The sequence below is a fragment of the Leucopleurus acutus genome (genome assembly GCF_964270905.1).
Source record: "Leucopleurus acutus genome assembly, chromosome: 1".
Taxonomy (NCBI): Eukaryota; Metazoa; Chordata; class Mammalia; order Artiodactyla; family Delphinidae; genus Leucopleurus; species Leucopleurus acutus.
Genome location: NC_139142.1, coordinates 141,420,028 through 141,443,460, shown reverse-complemented (window position 1 = coordinate 141,443,460; position 23,433 = coordinate 141,420,028). Strand labels below are relative to the sequence as shown.

Sequence of the window (23,433 nt, the reverse complement as noted above, 5' to 3'; positions counted from 1 at the left end):
CATCAAAAATATCTACTTTGCTAAATATGAATTATTTGCTGGAAAAAATAAAATAAAATTGTTGAAATATATTTAAAAAAAAAGAAAAACACTGCCTGCATTTGAAGATATTACTGACCTTCCCTACCGCTGTGTTTAGAAGTAAACCTCTGGGGGAGAGAGATGGTCAGACATTTTCTGACTATAGGGGATAGACTAAAGGGAGGCCCCCCCGAGAGCCAGTGTGGGAGAAGGCCAGATCAGAATTACAGGACCGAGTGTGGAGGCCCCGCCCCTCATTGCACAGTAGGGAAACTGAGGCCCAGAGTGGGGAGGGCACCTGCCTGTCAGTGACAGAGCTAGGACTGGATCCCATGCCTCCAGCATCCCAGGCTCCTGCTGTGTGTCTGGACCTCCCCTGTTCTCTGGTCACGGTCTGTGGCATGTCTGCCTGCCATCCTGTCTCAGGCCACAGTTGACCCTCAGGGAGGATGGAGCATCCTGGCCTGAGCCTGGGGTGGTGCAGGGTGAATTACTTCTGCTGCTAAAACAGCCTCTCGCCTCTTTCTGGATGTCATCATTTAGTTTGCTTTTCAGCCTCTCACTGGGGCGTGGGGATTGGAGTAGGAGGCTTGTCATCGGGGATCTCACGGAGGGGCAGGCAGAAGGCGTCCCTAAGGATGACTAAGGAAGAGGCTGTTTCTATGCCAGTCATGACATCTTGCCCTGGTACCCATGCATCTATCTCCCGCAGGGTCTCAGAACCTCTGAAGACTTCTCTCTCCCACCTTTGCGGTCTCTGAGCTTTCTTTTAGTCTGTAATTCATTCTCTCTCTCCTCCTATGACTGACCTATGTGTCTCTGGGCAGATTTTACTGGGACCTGACCATGTTGCTGCTGATGGTAGGAAACCTGATCATCATTCCTGTGGGCATCACCTTCTTCAAGGATGAGAACACCACACCATGGATTGTCTTCAACGTGGTGTCGGACACGTTCTTCCTCATCGACTTGGTCCTCAACTTCCGCACAGGGATTGTGGTGGAGGACAACACAGAGATCATCCTGGACCCGCAGCGGATTAAGATGAAGTACCTCAAAAGCTGGTTCGTGGTGGATTTCATCTCCTCCATCCCCGTGGACTACATCTTCCTCATTGTGGAGACACGCATCGATTCGGAGGTCTACAAGACTGCCCGGGCCCTGCGCATCGTCCGTTTCACCAAGATCCTCAGCCTCCTGCGCCTCTTGCGTCTCTCCCGCCTCATTCGATATATTCACCAGTGGGAAGAGGTGAGTGTTCAGACCCAAACCTCTTCAGGGAAGAGGTGTCTTCCCTCTAGGGGAGTGAGGGACCAGCAGGTAACCTCAGATAGTTGGATGTGGGCTGTCGGATTGTAGCAGGCACATCTCTTCCAAGAGGACAAATATTAGTAACTTCTTGACTTCTTATCATGCGCTAGATACTACACGAATCACTTCACAGGCAATATCCCATTTAAGTCTCTAACAACCATAGAGGGTACCATATAGGTAGGTATAAGTACTCATTTTTTACATGAGGAAATAGAGAAATATGAAGAGATTTATACAGTGTCACAGAATTATTAATTGGTGGACCTGGACTCCAGAGCCTGCATTGTTAATCACTGCACTGTACTGTGGAGGTTGCAAACTCAGAAGCTTGTGGGGGCCAGGCAGGGAATATGAATGGGTGAAAAGGGCCATTTGGAGGACAATAGGGAGTGTGGTGGACTGGGGAAAACTGGAGAACATATCTTCCATCTGTATGAGGGAGCCTCTACTCAGCTCTAGCCACTGTGGCCAAGTGAGAATGGGCTCAGGGTTGCTATATCTACAGATTTATCATGAGAAGCAGAAATCTGGACTTCTGTGCAAAATTTGTTGGCAACTGTCTTAGGTTGGGTTCTTCTGGTGCAGACCCTGAGATGAGGATTTGTATGAAAGTGATTTTTTTTTTTTTTTTTGATGGGGAGCAAAGTGTTTCCAGGAAAATCTGGTAAGGGACTGGGGAAGAAGGGCAGGGAAAGGAAGGAAAGGAATAGGAAGGAAAGGAAGGAAGGAAGCCAAACAAGGGTGACACCAAGCAAATCCTGTGGGGAGCTCCAGGATGGTGTACACCACACCTGGGAGTTGCCCCAATCAGGGCAAAGGAGTTGAACTTTTTATATCCCCTCACCTGTCAGTCACTGGCTCAGGACCCTTGCAGCCCTTGGTGCTAGCAGGCAAAGCGGTTTCCTGCAGTCAGGCCTCTGATAACGAGCCACAGGTGCTAGCTGTAGGGAGTGCAAGCCTGGTGCTTTCCTGGAGTTGTGTGAGCACAGACTGTAAAGGGATCCTAGGGGCTCTGGGCAGAGCACTGACTATAGAAACTGAATAAAAAATTGTAAAAGAACTAGGTGGCCAACACCATTCTGAGCAAACCTAACTCATCTGTGGGCTGAATGCAACCATCTATGGGAGAAAGAGAGGACTGCAGGCTGGGGTTTGGAAAAAGGCAGGTGACCTTGTGAGACTTACCGCTACCACCAAGTACCACCTTTTGGAGGCAGCCGCAGGCAGGCCAGCCTGAATGTACCAGGGTGGGGGGAGATGTGTTCTGTGAGACTGTCCGCCTTGGGGTCTGGAGCGGGCTGTGGCCTGGGGAAGCTTCCGCAGAGGTGCATTTGTTGCCATGGCTCACTGCTAGTCTCCTGGTCTCTGCACGCTTGGATGGAAATTCCCACACTCAGGACACGAAGCCCCCACCCCACTCCCAGCAGCAGCCTGGGCCCTGGGCGACAGCACCCATGGCTGAGAGTCGGGGCACTGGCAGATCGAGGTCAGAGGTGTCACGGACACCTGTGCTGCAGAAGTCCCTACACCAGCCTGGCAGAATCACTTCATGGCAGAAATTCTCTTTGGTTTGGAATTTGCATTATTTCTGCTGATAGGAGGAGCGGTGACTTGTCCAAAGTCACGCAGCAGACCTCTGGCAGGGCCAGATCAGACCCCAGTTAGCACTCTTGACTCCCGGCAGGGACTGGGTGTGGTGGAATGCATGTGGGCTTTAGGGCTAGGATGACACGTGAGACCTGAATTAAAATCCAGCTCCACACTGCCAGCTGACTGACCTTGGGGCCACCTTACCCCCTGAGCCTCAGTCTCTTATCGGCAAAGTGGGTAGAAGTCGTACATTCCTCAGTGGGTTGTTGTGAGGATTAAAAGAGATGATGTTTGTAAAACCCTTAGTGTGAAACTGGGTGCAGAGAACTGTTTAATAAATGCCCGTCCCCATTCTACAGGGTGTTTACTTTTCTCAAATACTTTCTACCCATAATTTCATTGGTTGCTCAAACCTGGCTGACAAAGTCAACAGGGCAGGATTTATTACCTGTATTTGTCAGGTGAGGAAACCGAGGGTGGAAGGGTCAGCTGCCCCAGTGGTAGGATCTTGACCCAGGCCTCCTGACTCCCAGTTCCCTGCCCTTCCCACTTTCTCAGGTGGCCTGAAAGTAGGCTGCCTGGTCCTGTTACCGCTCCCTCTGTTGGGGACGACTCCCCGCTGAGACTGGGGAGGCAGGCAGTGGAGGGTCGAGGGGTGGGGTGAGTTCTGTGGGACAGACTGGGTTTGAGGAACCTGGGGGACATGTAGGTGCAGAGAGGTTGGATGTGGGTCTGAGCTCAGGGCTGAGAGGGGACAGTGCCTGTTGGGGTGAGGGTGGTGGTGGCCAGGGCCCCTCTGAGTAGCTGCAGAGGGAAGATGGAGGCGTATTTCCTGGAATGTCCTGAGGGGCTTGTCTCTTGGTTTCTGTCCCAAGTGGAAATTCAGAACCTCGTTGGCTCCCTCAGTCCCTGAGAAACCCCCAACCTTCTGTGTGTCTTGGACTTAACAGCTGGACTGCCGTTAAAAGCAGAGCAGTCGCTCTTTCCCTTCTCTAGCGTCGGTTCGTGTCTCCAGGCCCCAGCCCGCTGGGGGCCAGCCTTGCTCCCCACTTACACCTGGGCCCTGGGGGCCATGGTATTTTGGGGAGATTTGACAGCGTTGCCGGTGGGTGGGCAGGGTGGGCCCTGGGACAGGAGCTAAGTAAGCTCTTCTCTTACTGTCCCCACCGCCCCTCTGGCCTGGCCACCCTCTGGGCTACCCAAAAATGGCCAGGCAGGCTCTGACCCTGGACAGAGGCCCCAGGTCAGGACCCTGAACTGGACATCACTACCCTGTCTTGTGCGCAGGAAGGGAGATCCCAGGAGGCCAGATGGATGACTCCCCACCCCCTCCACACCATACACCCTTATCTTGCCTAGCAGCTGGGAAGGAAGTTGCTTTGAGCTGCTGTCTGCCGGGCACACTGCCCAGCTAGGGGTTCCCCCCAGACTCCTGGGGTTGGATTGGGGTTTCCCAGCTGGAACCCTGTCTCCATACCCTCAGTAGCCTGCCCCACCCCTGGGGCTTCTCCCAGCCTCACCTTGGCCTGCAGGCAGCAGCAGGGAGACCTCTAGGCCTCAGGTCTGCATGAGACCTGGGGAGGGAGGTGTTTCGAAGAGAAGACCCTGCTCTATCTCCTCCTCCAACTCCAGTTCATGTGAATCTCTCCCCTTCTTTAGGCCTCAGTTTCCCCGACTGTCAGATGTACTCTGATGTCCTCAGAGGCTGGGCCTCAATCCCCACTCCAACCCCCCTCGGCGAGGATCATGTTAGCTGGTCATTCTGAGGACACGGTGGTGGTGCTGGGTGAGGGCTGGAGAGTCGGCCTCCCATGGGGAGGGAAAACCTTGCCCAAGATCTCCTGGTGAAGCTGCAGAGATGCTGGATTCCTGACCCTCAGCCTTCAGCTGCCTCCCCCAGCCCAGCCCAGCTCAGCCCAGCCCAGCCTCCCAGCCAAGAGTTCACGAACGTTAGTAGCAGCTCTTGGGAGTCAGGGTAGGTGGAGGGTCTCGGCAGGCGTAGACGACTGTCTCAGAGGACGCCAGCCTCTGCCTGCATCCTGGGCGATCTAGGTCAGCATCCTCCCTCCCAAGCCTCTTCCCTCCCTCTGAGGTGTGAGCTTGTTATAGGCATGGAGGCTATTGTTAGAAACCGTGGTTGCCCCCCTTTGGATGTTCCCCTGCAGGGCCCAGCACCCCAGTGACCCATCCCAGAAGCCTCTTCTTTCCCTCGGCAGCATCTTGGCGTAATGGGAGGGGCTGGATGCAGGAAGTCAGGCCAGGGGGGCTGTGCAGCCCCCAGTGAAGCTCCTCTCCCTGTGGGCCTCAATTTTTCCACCTCTCTCAGAATCAGGGGTTTGGGACAACACAGAGGCATGGTCCTGGGGGGCAGGAGCTGGTCCTCTCTACGGGCCCTAGGAAGGGACCTAGCGTGACCCTCTAGTTTGTACCCAGGATACACATGCACCAGCCACTCTCTCAGGACCCGGATGGCTGTTCTCAATGTGGCCGCTTGTTCCTGAGACAAACGGAGGAGTTTTTTGTTCTTCCCCGAGGAGAAAACAAATCCCAGGAGGGAACTCAACAAGGCCCCAAGAAGAGGCCTTGGCAGAAACTCCAGTTTCTGGTCTCTCCCCAGGACTGAGAAATCAGCTCTTTATTTTGAGGGCTGGGAAAGAGACCGAAGGAAAGGGACCAACATGTGCTGAGCACCTCCTGTGTGCCGGCTGTGGACATCCTCTCCTGATCCCCAAGACAGCCCTGGGAGCTGGCAGTTACTGACCCATTACACAGATGAGGAAACTGAGGCTCAGAGCAGAGAAGGCACTTGCCCAAGGTGGGAGACGGTGAGAGACGTGTCGCCCTGCCGTTACCCTGTGGTCCAGAAACGACAGAAGGGAATAGGAGTAGGAGCTTCCCCCAAGTGCCATGCTGGGCACAGAGAGTGAGCTGTCCAGGCCACCTGCCTGGCAAGCCTTGTGGGGCTCTTGAAATGAAGACAGTCAACCCCGAAAGTCAGAACCAACATCATAAAAGGGGGTTTTAATGAGGTATAAAGAGCAAGACAAATATTTGCACAGTGCAGCTGACTTGCGGGTGGCCTATGGCCCCAGCCCACAGTGGGGACACACGGGTGTTTAGCAACCTCTCCCAGCAACGTCCAGCCTTGCTCTCAGCAACCACCCCTGGGTGCTGTAGAGTGTTGGGGGTGGGGTGAGTGTCCACCGTCTGGGGTACCCTCCTAGCATGAATGGATATATCCCCCACCAACTCTTTGCAGAAAGCTCAGACTTTGCCATGCTGGTGCCCCTGGCTTTGTGTGTCTGAGAGCCATCCGCAGTACCCCTCACCACCACCACAACTACCACCACCCCACCCCTACAGGACACTCCCAGCATCTGCATCCTTCAGCCAATATCAGGCACGCCACCACCACCACCACGCTCTCTGAGGATACATGAGTCTGTGCCACCTGCAGGAAAAAGCACCTTTTTCTCTTCCTGCAAAAGCAGGTTCCCTGTGGGCTGTGCCTGCCCAGACTGGGGCCTTTTTCGAATGCAACTGTGTATACTCGTGGCAGCCCTGATCCCCATCATCCCCACCGTCTTCATCACCTTCACCTTCGTCGCTTAAGCACTTCTCAGTTCCTGAGACCCTACCATGTGCTCTGCATACTCGTCGCTGAGATCAGTATAAAGGCAAAATTATACAACGACCTGATCTTGGAAGAAAATTAGTTACAAAGAAAAGAAAAACAAGGATGATAGAAAAAGGAAAGAACACATTGCGTTCAAATGTGCCAACCTTGATCTGGTCTTTAAGACCCAGAGTAATACATAGAAAGGAGCAGTTATTGCAGGCTGTGGAGTCTGGGATGCTTTCTTAAAAGTGATCCAAGTCTTCCTTCAGTGTGGTATCCGGTTTTGGTTGTTAGAACAAGATACCACAGGCTGGGGGGCTTAGATGACAAATATTTATTTCTCACAGTTCTGGAGGCTGGAAGGATGAGATCAGGATGCTGTCATGGTCAGGTTCTGGTGAGGGCCCGCTTCCTGGTTTGTAGATGGCCGTCCTCTTTCTGTGTCCTCACGTGGCCACATATCAACTCTCACGTGTCTCTTCTTATAAGGGCACTAATTCCATCCATGGGGCCCTACCCTCATGACCTAATCATCTTGCAAAGGCTCCACCTCCTAATACCATTACATTGAGAGTTAGGGCTTCAACGTAGGATTTTGGGGAGATTTCAGTTCATATAAGTTGGGAAATGAAGGAACTTAATCATAATGAATCCCCCCCTCCACCACCCATGTATGTGTTCAGGGCCCAGAGCACTTTCTTAGCCAGTTTAATTTCTTGAACAACCCTGAGAAGTGGGGGCAGATGTCTAGCTTTGTTTTAGTTGAGGAGACGCTGAGGTGTGGAGGGAGGTGAGGACAGGTGTTAGCCATCTCTGAGACTAGGAGGTCCCATGTCACTCACCCTCCCCATCCCCCCAGAGTTGGGGAGCTGGTGGCATTCTGGTCAACCAAGACTTTGCAAGGTTAGTGGGCCCAAGGTCATAGAGCTGTTGTGTTCACCTAAGCAGCTGCTTTAGAGGCAGAAGTGGGATCTTCCCTTGGAGCCACAGCTGGGGCACTGGTACTCAGGAGCTGCCTGCCCTGCCTGGTCTCTAGTGCCCACCCCTCCTTATACAGAGATGTGTCCGCTAAGCTGGGCAATGGCATGCTGACAGCCCTGGGGCTGGTTTCTGGGCCCCAGTGGGGCTAGGCTGCCAGGCGCACAGCTCTGTCTACAGTATTACGCTGTGCACCAGGCTTAACAGAGGTGAGATGCCGGAGAGTCCCGCCTGGCCCTGGGTCCAGCTTGCTGTGTGGATCTGGCCACATCACTTGGCCACTTTGGGTTTGAGTTGTTTTATTTACAAAACGGAGCTACTGAAAACCACCCTTCCCGCCCTGGGCCAATCTAATAATTTGCAGGCAGCCCTGGGTTCAGATCTGCCCCTTCTGCTGCCACCATGACCAAGGGCAAGTCCGTTTACTTCTCTGAGCCTGGGTGTAAAAGCATTAATAACATTTTCAGCAAAGGGTTGTTGTGAGTTTGAATGAGATGATGACTGTGGGACCGTGTGCCCGCCCCCTCAGGTTCGGTGTTACTGTCTCTCTGTTGCCGGGGACACAGGGGTGATGGGACAGCTAGAGCTGCCATCCTCCAGGAAACTTTCCAAGGTCTGTTTCATCCTTTCAGCTCGTACATCCAGAGTCATGCTACTAAGGGGCCCACAGGTGGGCGCAACCCAGGGGGTGATACACAGTAGTAGTCATCTTTGGTTTCTCCAGACCAAGACCCAGGCTAAGCCTATATTTCAGAAGGGGAAACTGAGGTCTCAAGTATCAGAATATCCTGCCACCAGCTACGGGGCTGTTGCTAAAAGACCACTAGACAGGGGTTGAAATATCTAGGGTCTGTTTCTTTGGGTCTCAGGTTCCCCCATCTGAAATGGGCTTAAACTAGGTCTCTGTGGCATTTGACAAGTCTTCAGGTTTGGCCCAAAGCCCCTCTCCAGGAAGGCTCTCTACCTGGGAATAATATGGAGGGACCAGAACTAGGGGTGGGGGCACCTCCAGAGTCTGCCAGGCCAGAGGCAAGGCTAGAACTTCCAGAGACCTCTCTCTAGACTTCTTTCCATCTCTGTCCCCTCCCCATCCTGTCACCATGGTGACCCCTGCTGAAACCAGACCAAGAGGCAGCTTGGGGAGGAGGGAGGTGGGGCAGGGATGCTGGGATGTACGCATCCTTGGCCCTGCCCAGCCACACCTCAGCCTCTTGCTCAGAGCCACAGGAGTGGAGATACACGGGTGGCCATGGTTGCTGTACCTTATTAAACTGTACAGGAGAGCATTACTACTCATACATGTTAACTAATCATAAGGATTAATTATTAATAACTTATCAATAATGGTTTGCAATTTGTTGACTACTTCCATACCCAGTACTAAGCACTTTATATGTATAATTTAATCCTTTTAACAACCCACTCAAGGTAAGAAATTTTATCGCCATTTCCCAGATGAGGAAACATGATCAGAGAGGTTCAGGAACTTTCTCAAGGTCACACAACTAGGAATTGGGTAGGAGTTGGGCCTGGGATCAAGGTCTGTGTGAACTTGGAGCCTACGTGTCTGTACTGCCCCCCCGCAGTTCCATGGCTGCTTTGGCAGAACCCGCTGCCCCTGGGGGCTCCTGAGAGTCTAGTGACAGATTTAGGGAAACACCATGTCCCTGGTGTGACCGCAGACCATAGTACCCCGAGGAGCCTCTGGTGGGCTGGCTCTTCTTCGTGTTGTCCTCACAGCCCAGGTGAGCTGCCCGTTTCCAGGCTGTATGGGGCTCTATGTGCCCTCCCTTCACGTGTCCGGCCTGGGTGGCTGGACTCCCCATGGGAGCCCACCCCCGCATCTGCACGGATCCCAGGTGGAGTCCCTCTGGAGCCCCACAGCCTGCAGGCTGCTTCTCCCAGGGCCAGCCTGACGCCTTCCCACCCTCGCCACGGCCGGGACCTGCACCGAGCTGGGCGCGCTGCCCAGTGTGTGCAGAGCATCAGGGCCTGCAAGCAGCTGCGGGGTCTGCCCGGGAGCGGGCCGGCCCCCAGCTAATTGGGCCAATCTCTCCCCTCTGCCCGCAGATCTTCCACATGACCTACGACCTGGCCAGCGCCGTGGTGCGCATCGTGAACCTCATTGGCATGATGCTCCTGCTCTGCCACTGGGACGGCTGCCTGCAGTTCCTGGTGCCCATGCTGCAGGACTTCCCTGACGACTGCTGGGTGTCCATCAACAACATGGTGGTGAGTGCCCAGCCCTCGGCCCTCCCTCCAGGTGCGGGGGGAGGGGACCGACGAGGTGCAGACGGGCAGAGCAGGTCACGTAGGGCCTCGTGCTGCTACCTGACGGGAGCCTCGCTCTTTGGCGCTGATTGCACCCAGGGAGACTAAGACCAGGGCTTCCTCAGATTGTATCAGGTGTGGGAATAGCGGGCTGGTGGCTCCTGCCCTCCTATCTCTGCTCCCCGAGGCTGACCAACCATTAAAAGCCAGCAGAGTCCTAGGAAGGAGAAACCAGTGAGGGGCACTGTGGGCAGCCCACATGGACTCCCAGATCACACGTGGCTGCCGCTTTCTGCTTCAGCAGCAGGGCAGCAGCAGAGGGTGCTCTGCACCCTCCTCCTGCCCCACCCCACAGGCACACAGCCCCGTCCTAGGTGGGGTCCTGAGCAGGGAAGGCAGGTTCGAAGGAGCCTGATCCCCTCCCTCCCCCTCCACCCTGTGGGAGGGTGAGAGGAGCCGTGGGGCAGGGTTCCCCAGCCTCCTGTGAACAGGGCATGCTCCAGGCAGGGTGGCGGGTCCCCTGGGCCTATGGGCCTTTCTCTGGCTCTGCGAACCCCTGCGTCCTCCTCTCACTCCCAGTCAGTTTGGTTTGGTCTCTAGGCAAACGCTCAGGGCCCCAGGGGAGGAAAAACTGGCTTTGAAAGAGGTGAAAGAGACCCTGAGGCATCTTTCAGCATCAAACAGGCCTTTGCAAAACAGCCTTTTGATGAGCTAAGTGTAAATGAATCGGCCACGTGGATTGAATTTCCCGGTCCCCAGAGGCTCAGCAGTAAAGCCAGAGCCCTGGCTGGAGGCAGCTGGGGGCTGCCTGGGGACGGGGAACCCAGGCCCCCTCTATCCCTGCAGATCATTGACCTCCCACCCTCTGGAATGAGAGCCCCTAGACCAGCTCAGCTGTGTCCAGGATGGTCTGAGTGAACTTGAACTTGGCACGTAGCGCCTGTGCCTTCCTCCAGGTGCTGGGAACAACCTGGTGATTGCGGAAGTGCTTAGGGCTCTGGGCAGGGGTTGTGCCTTCCTCCAGGTGCTGGGAACAACCTGGTGATTGCGGAAGTGCTTAGGGCTCTGGGCAGGGGTTCTGGGCGTGCAGTAGGGTGGCTTTCCACAATCATGCTAACGCATCTGCCTCTTGAGCAGACAGCACTGGGGAGGTGGGTTTATCCGGTGGCCCCTTCATTTGGGGCAGTTTCCTCTGTGGGAGGGTGACAGGCCCACACATGCATTAAATTCAGGAGATGGCCCTTCTGAGCGCAGTGTTCCCACACTGAGCCTTCCTTGAGACACCGACTGGCTTTGGAGACAAAAATAGCCAGGAGCCTCGCTCCCTTTCTCCCTCCTCCGCCCCCAGCACTGTGTGTGTTTCAGGCCATCCACCTCTGGGGTGGGGGAGGGTAACGAGTGGCCACAGCCCTGGACGGATGCAGGCCGGGTTCACACAGGAGGCGACTTAGCTCGGCAGCTCTCTAACTCTGCTCACCCAAAACGAGGACAGCATTTTCGGCTCCGTCTGCCCGAGCCTGTCCCCCCAGGGGAAGCATATCTGGTTTTATAATTGAGGTCAGTGGGGAAATGGGCTTCACTTGGCGGTAGTTTGGTGCGGGGGATGGAGCTGCTTCGGTGAGCTCAGGACAGCAGGGTGGCCCAGCCTGGAGCCCTGGCTGCCGGGGAGGCTCCAGGCTGCCCCCGGGCTGAGAGGTCCGGGGCTGTGGAGGTGGTGGGGCGTTAGGCGGGTGCCCATCCCTTCGCTGGGGCTTCTGGTCTGAGCCCTGCCCCTCCACTGCCAGAGAAAGGCCTAAGTGAGGGATTCACTTGGTCACCACGGGCAGCTAGTGTGGGCCTCCCTGCCCCTCACCCAAGGCTTTCAGCCAGCAGCAAGGTTGTAAGCCCAGGCCTCAGCCACTGGGAAAGTGAGGCGGAGGGGTGAGAGGTAGCAGGGACTTTCCTAGCTCTTCTTGAGAAGGGCCTGCCCTCCCCTTGGCCCAGGCCCCTCCCCCCTCCCCCGACCTGTCCACCTTTGCGTCTGTCCACAGAACAGCTCCTGGGGAAGGCAGTACTCCTACGCGCTCTTCAAGGCCATGAGCCACATGCTGTGCATCGGGTACGGCCGGCAGGCCCCGGTGGGCATGTCGGACGTCTGGCTCACCATGCTCAGCATGATCGTGGGTGCCACCTGCTACGCCATGTTCATCGGCCACGCCACCGCCCTCATCCAGTCCCTGGACTCCTCCCGGCGCCAGTACCAGGAGAAGGTAGGCTGGAGCGCTGGGGTCCACCCTGGGCTCTCTCAGGAGAACCTGCCCGTCGCTCCTTCCCACGGGGAGCACCGGCTGCCAGCCACCGGGCCCCAGAGGGTCCAGGCCCCTGTGATGGGGGCCCCCGTATGGGTGACAGATGGGGGCGACCCCCTCCTAGGTGAGAACTTCTTCAGCCCCCCAGCCTTAAACCTCTAAATGTCTTTTTATTTGTACCCCGCTTTCCTCCTGCCGAAATTGGGGGCTTGTCCCTCCTGAGGGCCCCTTTCCCTGCTGACCGCCCCACCCCGTGCCCACTCTCCCCTCCAGCCTCCTCCTCTCGGAGGGCCTTCCCATCAGCACTGAAACTTGCTCCATCGCTCCCTTTTTAAAAACGTCTGTCCCTCCACCATTGACGGGCTTTGCCTCCTATCTTTTCTGCTGTCTGCCTCTTTTTCACGGACAAGTTCCTAAAACCAACCGACCAACCAAAACACTCGCGTTGTTTACGGCTGCTGAATCCACCTTCTTCTCTCAGCCCACTGAGTCTGAGGTTACCTCTACCCTCCGTGTTGCTGAAGCCAGGGGGTCCTCTGGGGTCCTTGTCTTGCTTGGCCTCTGACAGTTATGACTCCCTGCTCGGCCTCACACTTGTTTCCATGACCGCGCACTCTCCATTCTCTTCCCTGCTCTCCTTGGCTGGCTCGTCTTCTCAGTCATCCCACGCTGGGCCCCTGGTGGCGTGGGCCCAGCTCTGCTTCTCTCTCCCCCATCTTCCTAGGGGCTGCTCTTTTCCCACCTCACCCTCACCCCTCGCTCTGTGTCCATCTCAGCGCAGTGGGACCCGCATAGTATAGTCAGCCCCCACCTCTTTGGAGCGCTAGTAGGTGAAAATAGACTCCCCTGTTTCTGATTGTTCCTGGGGTACAGGGACTTCCCTTACATCTCAGTGTGGGGAACATCTGTTCTTGCCTAATGGTGCCTCCTGTCCCAGCCATGCTTCTGAAGATCCCCGCTCTCCACCCACAATCCAGGGATGGCTGGAGCAGCACCCACCCATCACCCCCGGGGTGAGCAGGAGCATTTCTTATTTGGTGAAGCCCTGGGCACTTAGGTTCACAAATCTCTTGTCCCCAAACCTCTTTTTAAGGCCCCTGCTCTACCCAGCCCCTCTCCTGGGCTGGAGTTGCTCTTCAACAAAAGACAGCCTCCGCCGAGGCCATGTTTGGATACATGCCCCCCCTGATGGGTCAGGCATCCTGGCTTCAGCCTCCAGTCCCTCTAACCCACTGCAGCCCATTCTGCTGCCTCTGCCTGTTTGTTACAACTGATGGGAAACAGCTCCTTCTAGAGTCTGTGGGTGAGGCCTCTCTGGTCCACAGTGTAACACAGAAGAGACCGACGTTTAGAGGAAACTCGATCGGCCTCCTGGTCAGTGGGTCTCCTGTATCTGGGAGTTGGACAGTCCCTGTTGTCGGCCGGCCATCTTCACAGTATTGAACATGGTGAGGAGTGGACACTCTGATGGCGCCCCTCCTCCACTCCAGGCGGCTGGGAGTCAGGGCCACACCCACACCGAGGACCTCAATCTCACGGGTCGGCCGTAAAGGCCCACAGGGTCTGTGCCAGCTCTGGTCACCGGCAGCCGAGACAGGGTGGTGCGAGCTGGGGCAGTGGGGCCGGCTGGCTAGGGGGTAACGCCCTCTCCCTCTCTCCTGGGACTCAGTACAAGCAGGTGGAGCAGTACATGTCCTTCCACAAGCTCCCGCCCGACACCCGGCAGCGCATCCATGACTACTACGAGCACCGCTACCAGGGCAAGATGTTCGACGAGGAGAGCATCCTGGGCGAGCTGAGCGAGCCGCTGCGGGAGGTGAGCTTTGTGGCTGCCGGCCCGGGAGGGGGTCCAGGCCTTTCTGCTGGGCGGCTCCCCTCACCTCCACCTCCCTTTCTCAATCCACCCTGTCTGGGGAGCAGGAGATCATCAACTTTAACTGCCGAAAGCTGGTGGCCTCCATGCCGCTGTTTGCCAACGCGGACCCCAACTTTGTGACCTCCATGCTGACCAAGCTGCGCTTTGAGGTCTTCCAGCCGGGGGACTACATCATCCGCGAAGGCACCATTGGCAAGAAGATGTACTTCATCCAGCACGGGGTGGTCAGCGTGCTCACCAAGGGCAACAAGGAGACCAAGCTGGCGGATGGCTCCTACTTTGGAGGTGAGACAGCCAAGGGGCCCTGGGGGGACGGGGCAATGGGCTGGAGAGACACCGAGGATGACATCACAGACCCTCACGCCACTGCCTGGAGGCGGGTGTCCGTGAGCCCAGGGCATGGGTGGTCCCAGAGACGAGAAAGACAATCTGGTACCCATTTGGTTGGGGGCTGGCATCCCCGATGCAGTCACGGCCTAGGGGTGGGGCCTTGTGAGCCTGTCCAGCTTCTGTCCCAGACAGCGGGGCCCCAGGTCAGGGTGGGGTGGGGGATCCTTTGAAGTCTGCCGGGGACCCCTCCACCGCAACCCCCTCCCCCCCGTGACTCCTGCCGTCCTGGCAGAGATCTGCCTGCTGACACGGGGCCGGCGCACAGCCAGCGTGAGGGCTGACACCTACTGCCGCCTCTACTCGCTGAGCGTGGACAACTTCAACGAGGTCCTGGAGGAGTACCCCATGATGCGGCGGGCCTTCGAGACGGTGGCGCTGGACCGCCTGGATCGCATCGGTGAGGCGGCCCGGAGGGAGGGTGGATTCCCCCCGATGCACAGGCTGGGCGGGCTCCCCTCTCCTCCCACCCTACCCTGAGCTCCTGCTCTTGTTCTGTGGCCCAGGCAAGAAGAACTCCATCCTCCTCCACAAAGTCCAGCACGACCTCAACTCAGGCGTCTTCAACTACCAGGAGAACGAGATCATCCAGCAGATCGTGCAGCACGACCGGGAGATGGCGCACTGCGCCCACCGCGTCCAGGCCGCCGCCTCTGCCACTCCGACCCCCACGCCCGTCATCTGGACCCCGCTGATCCAGGCACCGCTGCAGGCCGCCGCCGCCACCACTTCCGTGGCCATCGCGCTCACCCACCACCCGCGCCTGCCCGCCGCCATCTTCCGGCCTCCCCCGGGGCCCGGGCTGGGCGGCCTCGGGGCCGGGCAGACGCCCCGGCACCTGAAGCGGCTGCAGTCCCTGATCCCGTCGGCGCTGGGTTCCGCCTCGCCCGCCAGCAGCCCGTCGCAGGTGGACACGCCGTCTTCCTCCTCCTTCCACATCCAACAGCTGGCTGGATTCTCTGCACCTGCCGGACTGAGCCCGCTCCTGCCCTCGTCCAGCTCTTCGCCGCCGCCTGGGGTGGGCAGCTCCTCCTCGGCACCCACGCCATCCGCTGCGGCGGCCGTCGCCGCCGCCACAGCCGGGTTCGGCCACTTCCACAAGGCGCTGGGCGGCTCCCTGTCCTCCTCGGACTCTCCCCTGCTCACCCCGCTGCAGCCGGGCGCCCGCTCCCCACAGGCCAACCAGCCGGCGCCCCCGCTGCCGGGGGCCCGGGGCGGCCTGGGACTGGCGGAGCACTTCCTGCCTCCCCCAGCCTCGGCCAGGTCCCCGTCGTCCAGCCCCGGGCAGCTGGGCCAGCCTCCCGGGGAGCTGTCCCCGGGCCTGGCCGCCGGCCCACCAAGTACGCCAGAGACACCCCCCCGGCAGCCTGAGCGGCTGTCCTTTGCGGCAGGGGCCTCAGGGGGGGCCTCTCCTGTAGCCTTTACCCCCCGAGGAGGTCTCAGCCCCCCTGGCCACAGCCCAGGTCCTCCAAGAACTTTCCCAAGTGCCCCTCCCCGGGCATCCGGCTCCCACGGTTCCTTGCTCCTGCCTCCGGCATCCAGCCCCCCGCCACCCCAAGTCCCCCAGCGCCGGGGCACCCCGCCCCTCACCCCGGGCCGCCTCACCCAGGACCTCAAGCTCATCTCAGCCTCTCAGCCGGCCCTACCCCAGGACGGGGCACAGACTCTCCGCAGAGCCTCCCCGCACTCCTCTGGGGAGTCCGTGGCTGCCTTCCCACTCTTTCCCAGAGGCGGGGGCGGCAGCGGGGGCAGCGGGGGCCTCGGTCTCCCCGGGAGGCCCTATGGTGCTGTCCCTGGCCAGCACGTCACTCTGCCTCGGAAGACATCCTCAGGTTCTTTGCCACCCCCTATTTCTTTATTTGGGGCAAGAGCCACCTCTTCTGGGGGTCCCCCTCTGACTGCTGCTCCCCAGAGGGAACCTGGGGCCAGGTCTGAGCCAGTGCGCTCCAAACTGCCCTCCAATCTATGAGCTGCGTTCCCTCCCTCCCTCCCTCCCTCCTTCCTTCTCTCCTCTTTTTTTTCTCCTTTCTTTCTTCAGGTTTAACTGTGATTAGGAGATATACCAATAACAATAATAATTATCATTAAAAAACCCACACCAGAAAAACAAAAGAGCAGAAAATAACCAGGTATTCTTAGAGCTATAGAATTTTGGTCACTTGCTTTTATAGACTATTTTAATACTCAGCACTAGAGGGAGGGGGGAGGGGAGCAGGCAGGGCCCAAATGCAAACGTGAGAGGAAGGCAGGTGGGTTCCCTGGGGCTTGGCAAGGGTGGGGGTGACCCATGTTTGGGTACCTAGAGCAGACTTGTCATTGTATTCATCTTAGGGCAGTAGCCGCCACCAGGCCCTTAGCTGTGAACCTGGAGCCCCACTCTGCTAGGGGTCATCCCATTCCTCCAGGAAGGGCTGCCCTTGGGTTTGTTCCTGGGAAGCCTCAGTCGCCTGAGTCCTTGGGACAAACGGGCCAGGGCCCTGAGAGTCTTGCATTTTTTCTACTGCAAACTTAGCAAGATATGTATATGAATATGTATATGTATATATATGTAAGATGTGTATATGTATAGTTATGTAGTGCTCTGTAGAGCCATGTAGATAGCCACTCACACGTGTGCACATGTGTGTGCAATCTAGTTTAACCCCATGTTGCCAGGACACCCAGGTCACCTTACATCCAGCAACCTGCCTTGGCCCGCAGGCTGGGCACCACAGGGCCTGGGGGAAGTATTCTCTCCAGTCCTCAGGGAAGAGGACCCCCCCGCCCCGGGCTTCTCAGCAGGCCCCCTCTCTCCCCGTCTCTGGTCTCAAATCCAGTCCCAGCCCGACCTCTTACGTGGAAGCAGAAGACTCCAGGCTGTGCCTCTCCTTTCCTGTAGGGCCTCAAGCACATTCCCATCACCTCTGTGGCCCTCAGTTTTCTCATCTGTACAGGGGGAGGTAAGGGAAGCTTCTATTTATTGAGTGTGCTCTGTGCCAAGCACTGGTTTAGCACTTTACACACATTAACTTCTTCAATTTTACAAAGGCCAGGAGGTGTAGTTACTTTGATTCTTCCCATTTCACAGATAAGGAAACCAAGTTTTGGTAATTATTCCAGAATCGCATAACTACAAGTGGCAGAGCTGGGACTGATCTGAGATTGTAATCCAGGCCTACCTGAGGCCAAAGCCGATGTTCCTTTCATTAGAAAATTGTGTTGAGAGGGGCTGAATTCAACAGACCAGAGTTTAGAGGTAATCAGACCTGAGTTCGAATCCCGGACCTGCCACTTCTTAGCTGTGTGACCTTGGGCAAGTTATCTGAGCTTTCTGTTATCCCATTTGTAAAATGGGAATACTATGGTACCACCTCACAAGGACCTATGAGGACCAGATAAGAAAAGTAGTACGTGTGAAATGCCCATTACAGCGCCTTGCACATATCATAGTAGGTGCTCAGTAAATCATGTTTCTTCTGCCCCCTCCTCACGTGCCCAGGCATTGCCCCAGCGAGCTATGGTGAGAGCCTGGGGAGCTTTGGCTGCGGGCTCCAGGGCTTATGATCTCAGGACACAGGAGGTGGCTGCAACTTTCTAAGGGCCTAAGGAAGGTGTGTGGCCAGTGGTGGGCTTGAGCCAGGCCTCCAGGTGTGGGAAGAGTTAGAGGGAGGGAAGGAAGGAAGGAGGGAGGGGGGTTGTAGGATGGAGTGCACAGTGGGGACATGACTGAGGTGGATGTGGAGTTGTGGAGTCAGGGGCTTTGGGAAGAGAGCCAGAGGCTGGATGGTCAGAGGGAAGGCCTTAGATGACAGGTTAAGGGGACTGACCTTGATTCCGAAGGCAACTAGGAGCCAGAAGCAGGTCCAGGGCGGGGGCCATTGTGAAAGCAGCTCAGACACCTGCCAGAGACAAGGCCAGTGGTCTGCCCACTGCCTGAAGAGCAGGAGGAGGTTAGGCTGCCAAGACCTGATTAATGAGGAGGGCTGGTACTGCCTTGTCCATCTAGAACCCTCCTCCTTACTCTTAAGCCAGAATGTTGACAAGATCAGGTTTTGTCCTGGGATGTGGACAAAATTTCTCCATAGATGGGTCACAGGGAGTGTGAGGCAATAATCCAGGGAAGAAGAGAGTGAAGGATCCTGGGATCTTAGGGAGAGACGAGGAGCCACCTGGCCTCCTACTGGGCAGGAGAAGCCCGCTTGGGCCCAGGGAGTTCTCAGAGCTGGAAGTAGCAGCACTCAACTTGAGTTCTGCATCCGAACTCAGTCTAGTCCTGGAGGTGGCAGGGGCAGGGAGGGAATAGGAGTTGGGTGGAGGGTCCAGGGCCCTGAGTGTACACACACACACACACACACACACACACACACACTTTATAAAAAGCTCTGAGTACACACACACACACACACACACTCACTCACTCTTTATAAAAAGCTCTGACTCAGCCCAGCCACTCCAGAGACTGGGAAAGCCAGGTCCGGTCAGTGGGCCCTCCCATCCCCAATCCCCCACAAGCAATTTTCAAATCTTCCATTTTTAAAACAGAAAATGGTAAATGCGCCGAGTTGTATATTCTATTTCAATAAAAAAATTCCAGTAGCTGCTGCCTTCTTCTAGGGGCCAGGGATTGGGATGGGGGGAATTCGGGAGCCTCAGGAGCCAGGCCGTGGAGGGCAGTGGGACATGGTCCCTAGAGCACGGGGCGCTTGTGTGCACAAGCCTGTGCCCCCACGAGCAGGCAGGCAAAGCTGCAAGGGAGTGCGAGGTCTGGCTATGGACAGAAGCGCACACTGTGGGCGGGGCTCTCGAGAGTCATTAAGGAGGAGGGTGAGAAAGAGAGTATGTGTCCTTTCTCTGCTAGTGTAGGTGCAAGACCCTGACTCAGGTCCTTCCCACCCCGGCTGTGGGGCTGCAGAGTCCCTGGGACTCCTTGGTGCTCCCTGAAGGAGAAGGGTAGTCAGTGTGCACGTGAACTGCAGTTGGATACTGAAGAGGGAGATGCCCTCTTAGCTTGATTAGATGGGCCCTCAGATGGAGGGTGGCTGGGGGACAAAAGGTGACCAGGCTGGGAGGCGGATGTCATGCCCAGGACAAAAGGTTGCATTTCAGAGTGGCCATGGAGGGGCCACAGCCCGTGGGCTTCTGCTGGGCTTGGGGAATCTGAGAGGCCTCACTGTTAGGAGGTGTGGCACCTACTCCCCACTGTGGTAGGAGGGGTAAGCCTGACCCCCCAGACCCTCTGCAAAGCCTTCAGATGGCTGCTTCCCCCACCCCTGGCCGCAGAGGGTCCCCGAGGACCCTCGGAGCTGGACCTCGCCATGTGGGAGAGAGGCAGTGATCCGCCGCTGGAAAAGCGAAGTCCCAGGGGCTCCCAGTGTGGCGCAAAGATTGCTGTGTAGCCCGCCCTCCGGAGGGGAAAGTCCTCAGAAAAGGGCAGGGAACCCGTCCCCATCCCCATCCCCATCACTGATTGCTTAGGCGATGCTGTTGCCATGGTAACCGGCCTGGGAGTCCCGTTGCTAAGGAGGCAGCTCAGCAGGCCCTGCGTCCCCATGACAACTGCCCCCTGCAGCCCAGGCAGCGGTTGGTCCTCTGGGACGTGCGGGGGGCAGGGCAAGGCGGGATGCAGGCCTGGCCTCTGGGTCTATGGGGAGGACTTTGTGGACAGACAGCAGCTGCGGAGTGGGAGGGATTAGCTGCGGGCCCAGCCAAACTGCAAGGGGTAGATCCAGGAGACTCACCCCCACCCACCCTATGCTGGATCCACCCCAGGTCCACACAGGGCCTTGTTCCTCCACTGGGGCCTGGAGCAACTCCAGTCACTATCTTCTCTGTTCCCTGCCTTCAAAAGGTCAGCAGTCTGCTTAGTAAGCACCTACTGTGTGCTAGGCACTTGGTGCTTTCCTGTTCTCTCATTCCATCCTCACAACAACCCTAAGGGGGTAAGAATTAGCCTCAATCACAGTGGGCCAAAGGGCACCGACTCAAACCTTGTTCCTCCCATTGGTGGTATGTACCGAGGGCTGGGTGGTAAGAGCAGTCTGTCTGTGCAGGCAAGAAAAGGTGCATAGTCTGTAGAGAATTTAAAAACAAGAATAAAAATTACTAAAAGTGGTTTGCTTCTTATCTTTCACCATCACCAGCTACCAGCGATTCTGAACAGTCAGTGATAAAATACTCCTCCCCACCATGGCAGACAGCCAGCCCCCCCCCCCCCCAGAAATGCCACCGAAGCCCCTGCTTTGACTCCAGCAAAAACCTGCCAGCACCAGGGTAAGGTCTGAAGGCACCCTCTCTGCCCTAGCAGGGCTAAACCAGATTGGGGTTTTTAAAAGAACATTTTAGAAGTTTAATAAAATCCCTCCCTTGACTCCATGTCTCTTCCCAGCTGCCGCTCCCATCTTCTCAGCCAAACTTCTGGAGATCTGTCTGGACTCCCCACCCTCCTTTCCCTTCCTCTGAGTCACATCTTCCTCCACTGCAATCTGGCTCCCCCCTCTTCTACACAGAACAACTGGGTCCTCCATGGCCCTCATTGTGAAATCCAGGGCGGATTCCTCGGCTTTGTCCTGCTGCCCTCCCAGCAGTGTGTGGCCTGCTGACCAGCCCTCCCCAGCTTTCAGGACCTGCTCTCCTCTCGCTGCTCTGCCTTCCTGTTCAGCCTCAGCCTCAGAAGTAAGGGTTCCTTCTCCTGAGGCTCAGTGCTTCTGGGCCCCTGGCTGTGACCCCCGTCTTCTCACTCCACATGTGCTTCCTGAAGCCTCACCTGTGCCCATGGCTTCCCCAGATTTTCCCCTCAGTTCAGGCCCCCACATCCCCTGAGCTTCAGCCTGGGTGTCTGCTGCTGCTGCCCCCATGCGGTTCCTCATCCTTTTCTGGTCAACCGTGGTCCTTTTATTCTTTCTTGAGCTTGCAGCTTCCAGTGCATTACAGAGCGAGTTCTCTCCAACCTGGCCCTCCCCCTGCTGATTCTGCATTTTCAGTCTTCTCTTGAAGGTGGAATATTTCATACACACAGAAGAAGATATAAACATAATAGATACTTAATATTAAAAATGGGATAAACAGTCATGTACCAATCACTTGGTTTAAAAAATAGAACGTAAGGCATACCTTTGAAGGCATCTGCTGGTCCCCATCTGTATCCCTCTCTCGCTCTCCAAGAGAAACCACTCAGCTGAACTTTAATTTTAGCACCCTGTTACTTCTCATGATACTTTTTACTACAGAAATAAAATGTCTCCAAACAACGTGTTCAGTTGTATACCAAGGTGGAAGGGTGGGGATTGGAAGTAGTTGTCTTTGTGGGGAGGAGAGTTTTGTCCACAGTATTGTTCAGAATTGCTGATGCATCGGGATGAGCAGCAGCAGATTCAGTCCGTTTTATTATTGTTTTAAATTTCTTTACAAATAATGTACCTTTTCATTGCCTGCGCCGGGGTGGGCTATACCTCTTCCACTTTCATTTACCACTGAATGTATTGTAAATTTTTGAACTTTATATAAGTGGCATCCTGCTGTATGTATTCTTCAGTAATCTGCTTTTTTTTTTTCATTCAGTCCTGTAATTTTGAGAGCTTGTTGATGCATGGAGCATAGTTTACTCATCTTTACTGCTGTATAGCATTCCGGTATCTGAATATGCCACCACTGACATATGTGTTCTTCGGGAGACAGATATTTCAGTCATTTCCAGTTCTCACTATTCCAGACACTGTTGCTACAGACGTTCTTGTTTGTGGCTCCTGGTACAGATGTGTCAGAGCATCTCTAAGCTCCGCATCTAGGAGTGGAAGAACTGAGTCATAGGGTGACTTAATCTTCACTTAACAAGATAATGCCAAGCCGTTTTAACTAGCTCTAACAATTTACACTTCCACCTGCCGGGCATGAGAGTTACTCTTAATCCACATTCTTGCCAATGATTACAATCATCAGATTTTCTTATTTTTCCCAGTCTAGTGATATCTAATTGTGTTTTAATGTGCAAATCCCTAATTACTAGTAAGGCTGAATTTTTTTTGCATATTCATTTGCCATTTATGTTTCCTCTTCTGAGCAATATTTTTTCATGTATTTTGCCTGATTTCCTGTTGTTGTCTTTTTGTTGATTCATAAGAGTTTTATACACATACATCTATTTGTTCATTGTACGTGTTGTAAATATCTTCTTCCAGTGTATGGCTTATATTTTCTTTCTTATTTTTGGTGTTCTTTGATGAATAGAAGTTTTACATTTTAATGAGATCAAGATTAGTGATTTTTTTTTTTTTTTTTTTTTGCGGTACGCGGGCCTCTCACTGTTGTGGCCTCTCCCATTGCGGAGCACAGGCTCCGGACGCGCAGGCTCAGCGGCCATGGCTCACGGGCCTAGCCACTCTGCGGCACGTGGGATCTTCCTGGACCGGGGCACAAACCCGTGTCCCCTGCATTGGCAGGTGGAGTCTCAACCACTGCGCCACCAGGGAAGCCCAAGATTAGTGATTTTTTAAAAAAAAGTCTAGTACTTCCTTAGTGCCTTTTTTTGCTGGTTTAAGAAACCTATCTTCCTCTGTTGTTATAAAGATACTCTTCTATATTAATTTTTAAACCTGTGAAGCATTGCTTTTCACATTTACTTAACTTACTTGACCTAGACTTTGGGTATGATGTCAGGACATGGTTCAATTTCATTTTTGCCCCATGTGGACAACCAACTGTTCCTACCAATTTACAATGTTACTTATATATCACATCTGGGTCTATGTCAAAGCTCTCTATTCAGTACCATTAGCTTGTCCATCCTTGTTCAAACTGTCTTAGTTACTGTGGCTTTATAAAGTGTGTAGATCTTAGTAGAGCCACCTTCTTCTTATTAAGGCATATCCTGGCTACTCTAGTCTCTTTGTGCTACCATATACTTTGTACCATCAGTTTGTTAAGATGCATGAAGAACTCAGTGGACTTCTGCTTTGAAATAACATGAACGTTATTTATTAAAATTTGTATTCCTATGGATGAATGGGGTACAACTCTCCCCACATTTGGGTCTTCTTTAATGTTTCTTTTGTATTAGGGCAATTAGCACTAGTGACCCCAACAGAAAAAGCCCAAAATTTCAATGGTTTAACACA

The 23,433-nt window shown here is 55.2% G+C and overlaps 1 protein-coding gene across 1 annotated transcript in view; it reads left to right on the top strand.

Moving 5' to 3' along the window:
• The window catches only part of HCN4 (hyperpolarization activated cyclic nucleotide gated potassium channel 4), a gene marked incomplete at both ends in the record, with an annotated part of 41,245 nt that extends 24,932 nt beyond the window's left edge, over nucleotides 1–16,313 (top strand). The window contains 7 exons of the mRNA XM_082839060.1: nucleotides 849–1,272; nucleotides 9,593–9,754; nucleotides 11,824–12,042; nucleotides 13,751–13,897; nucleotides 14,002–14,242; nucleotides 14,580–14,744; nucleotides 14,851–16,313. Coding sequence (XP_082695186.1) covers nucleotides 849–1,272; nucleotides 9,593–9,754; nucleotides 11,824–12,042; nucleotides 13,751–13,897; nucleotides 14,002–14,242; nucleotides 14,580–14,744; nucleotides 14,851–16,313 — 2,821 coding nt within the window. The remainder of the gene's footprint in view (nucleotides 1–848; nucleotides 1,273–9,592; nucleotides 9,755–11,823; nucleotides 12,043–13,750; nucleotides 13,898–14,001; nucleotides 14,243–14,579; nucleotides 14,745–14,850) is intronic.
• Nucleotides 16,314–23,433: the final 7,120 nt, after the last annotated feature.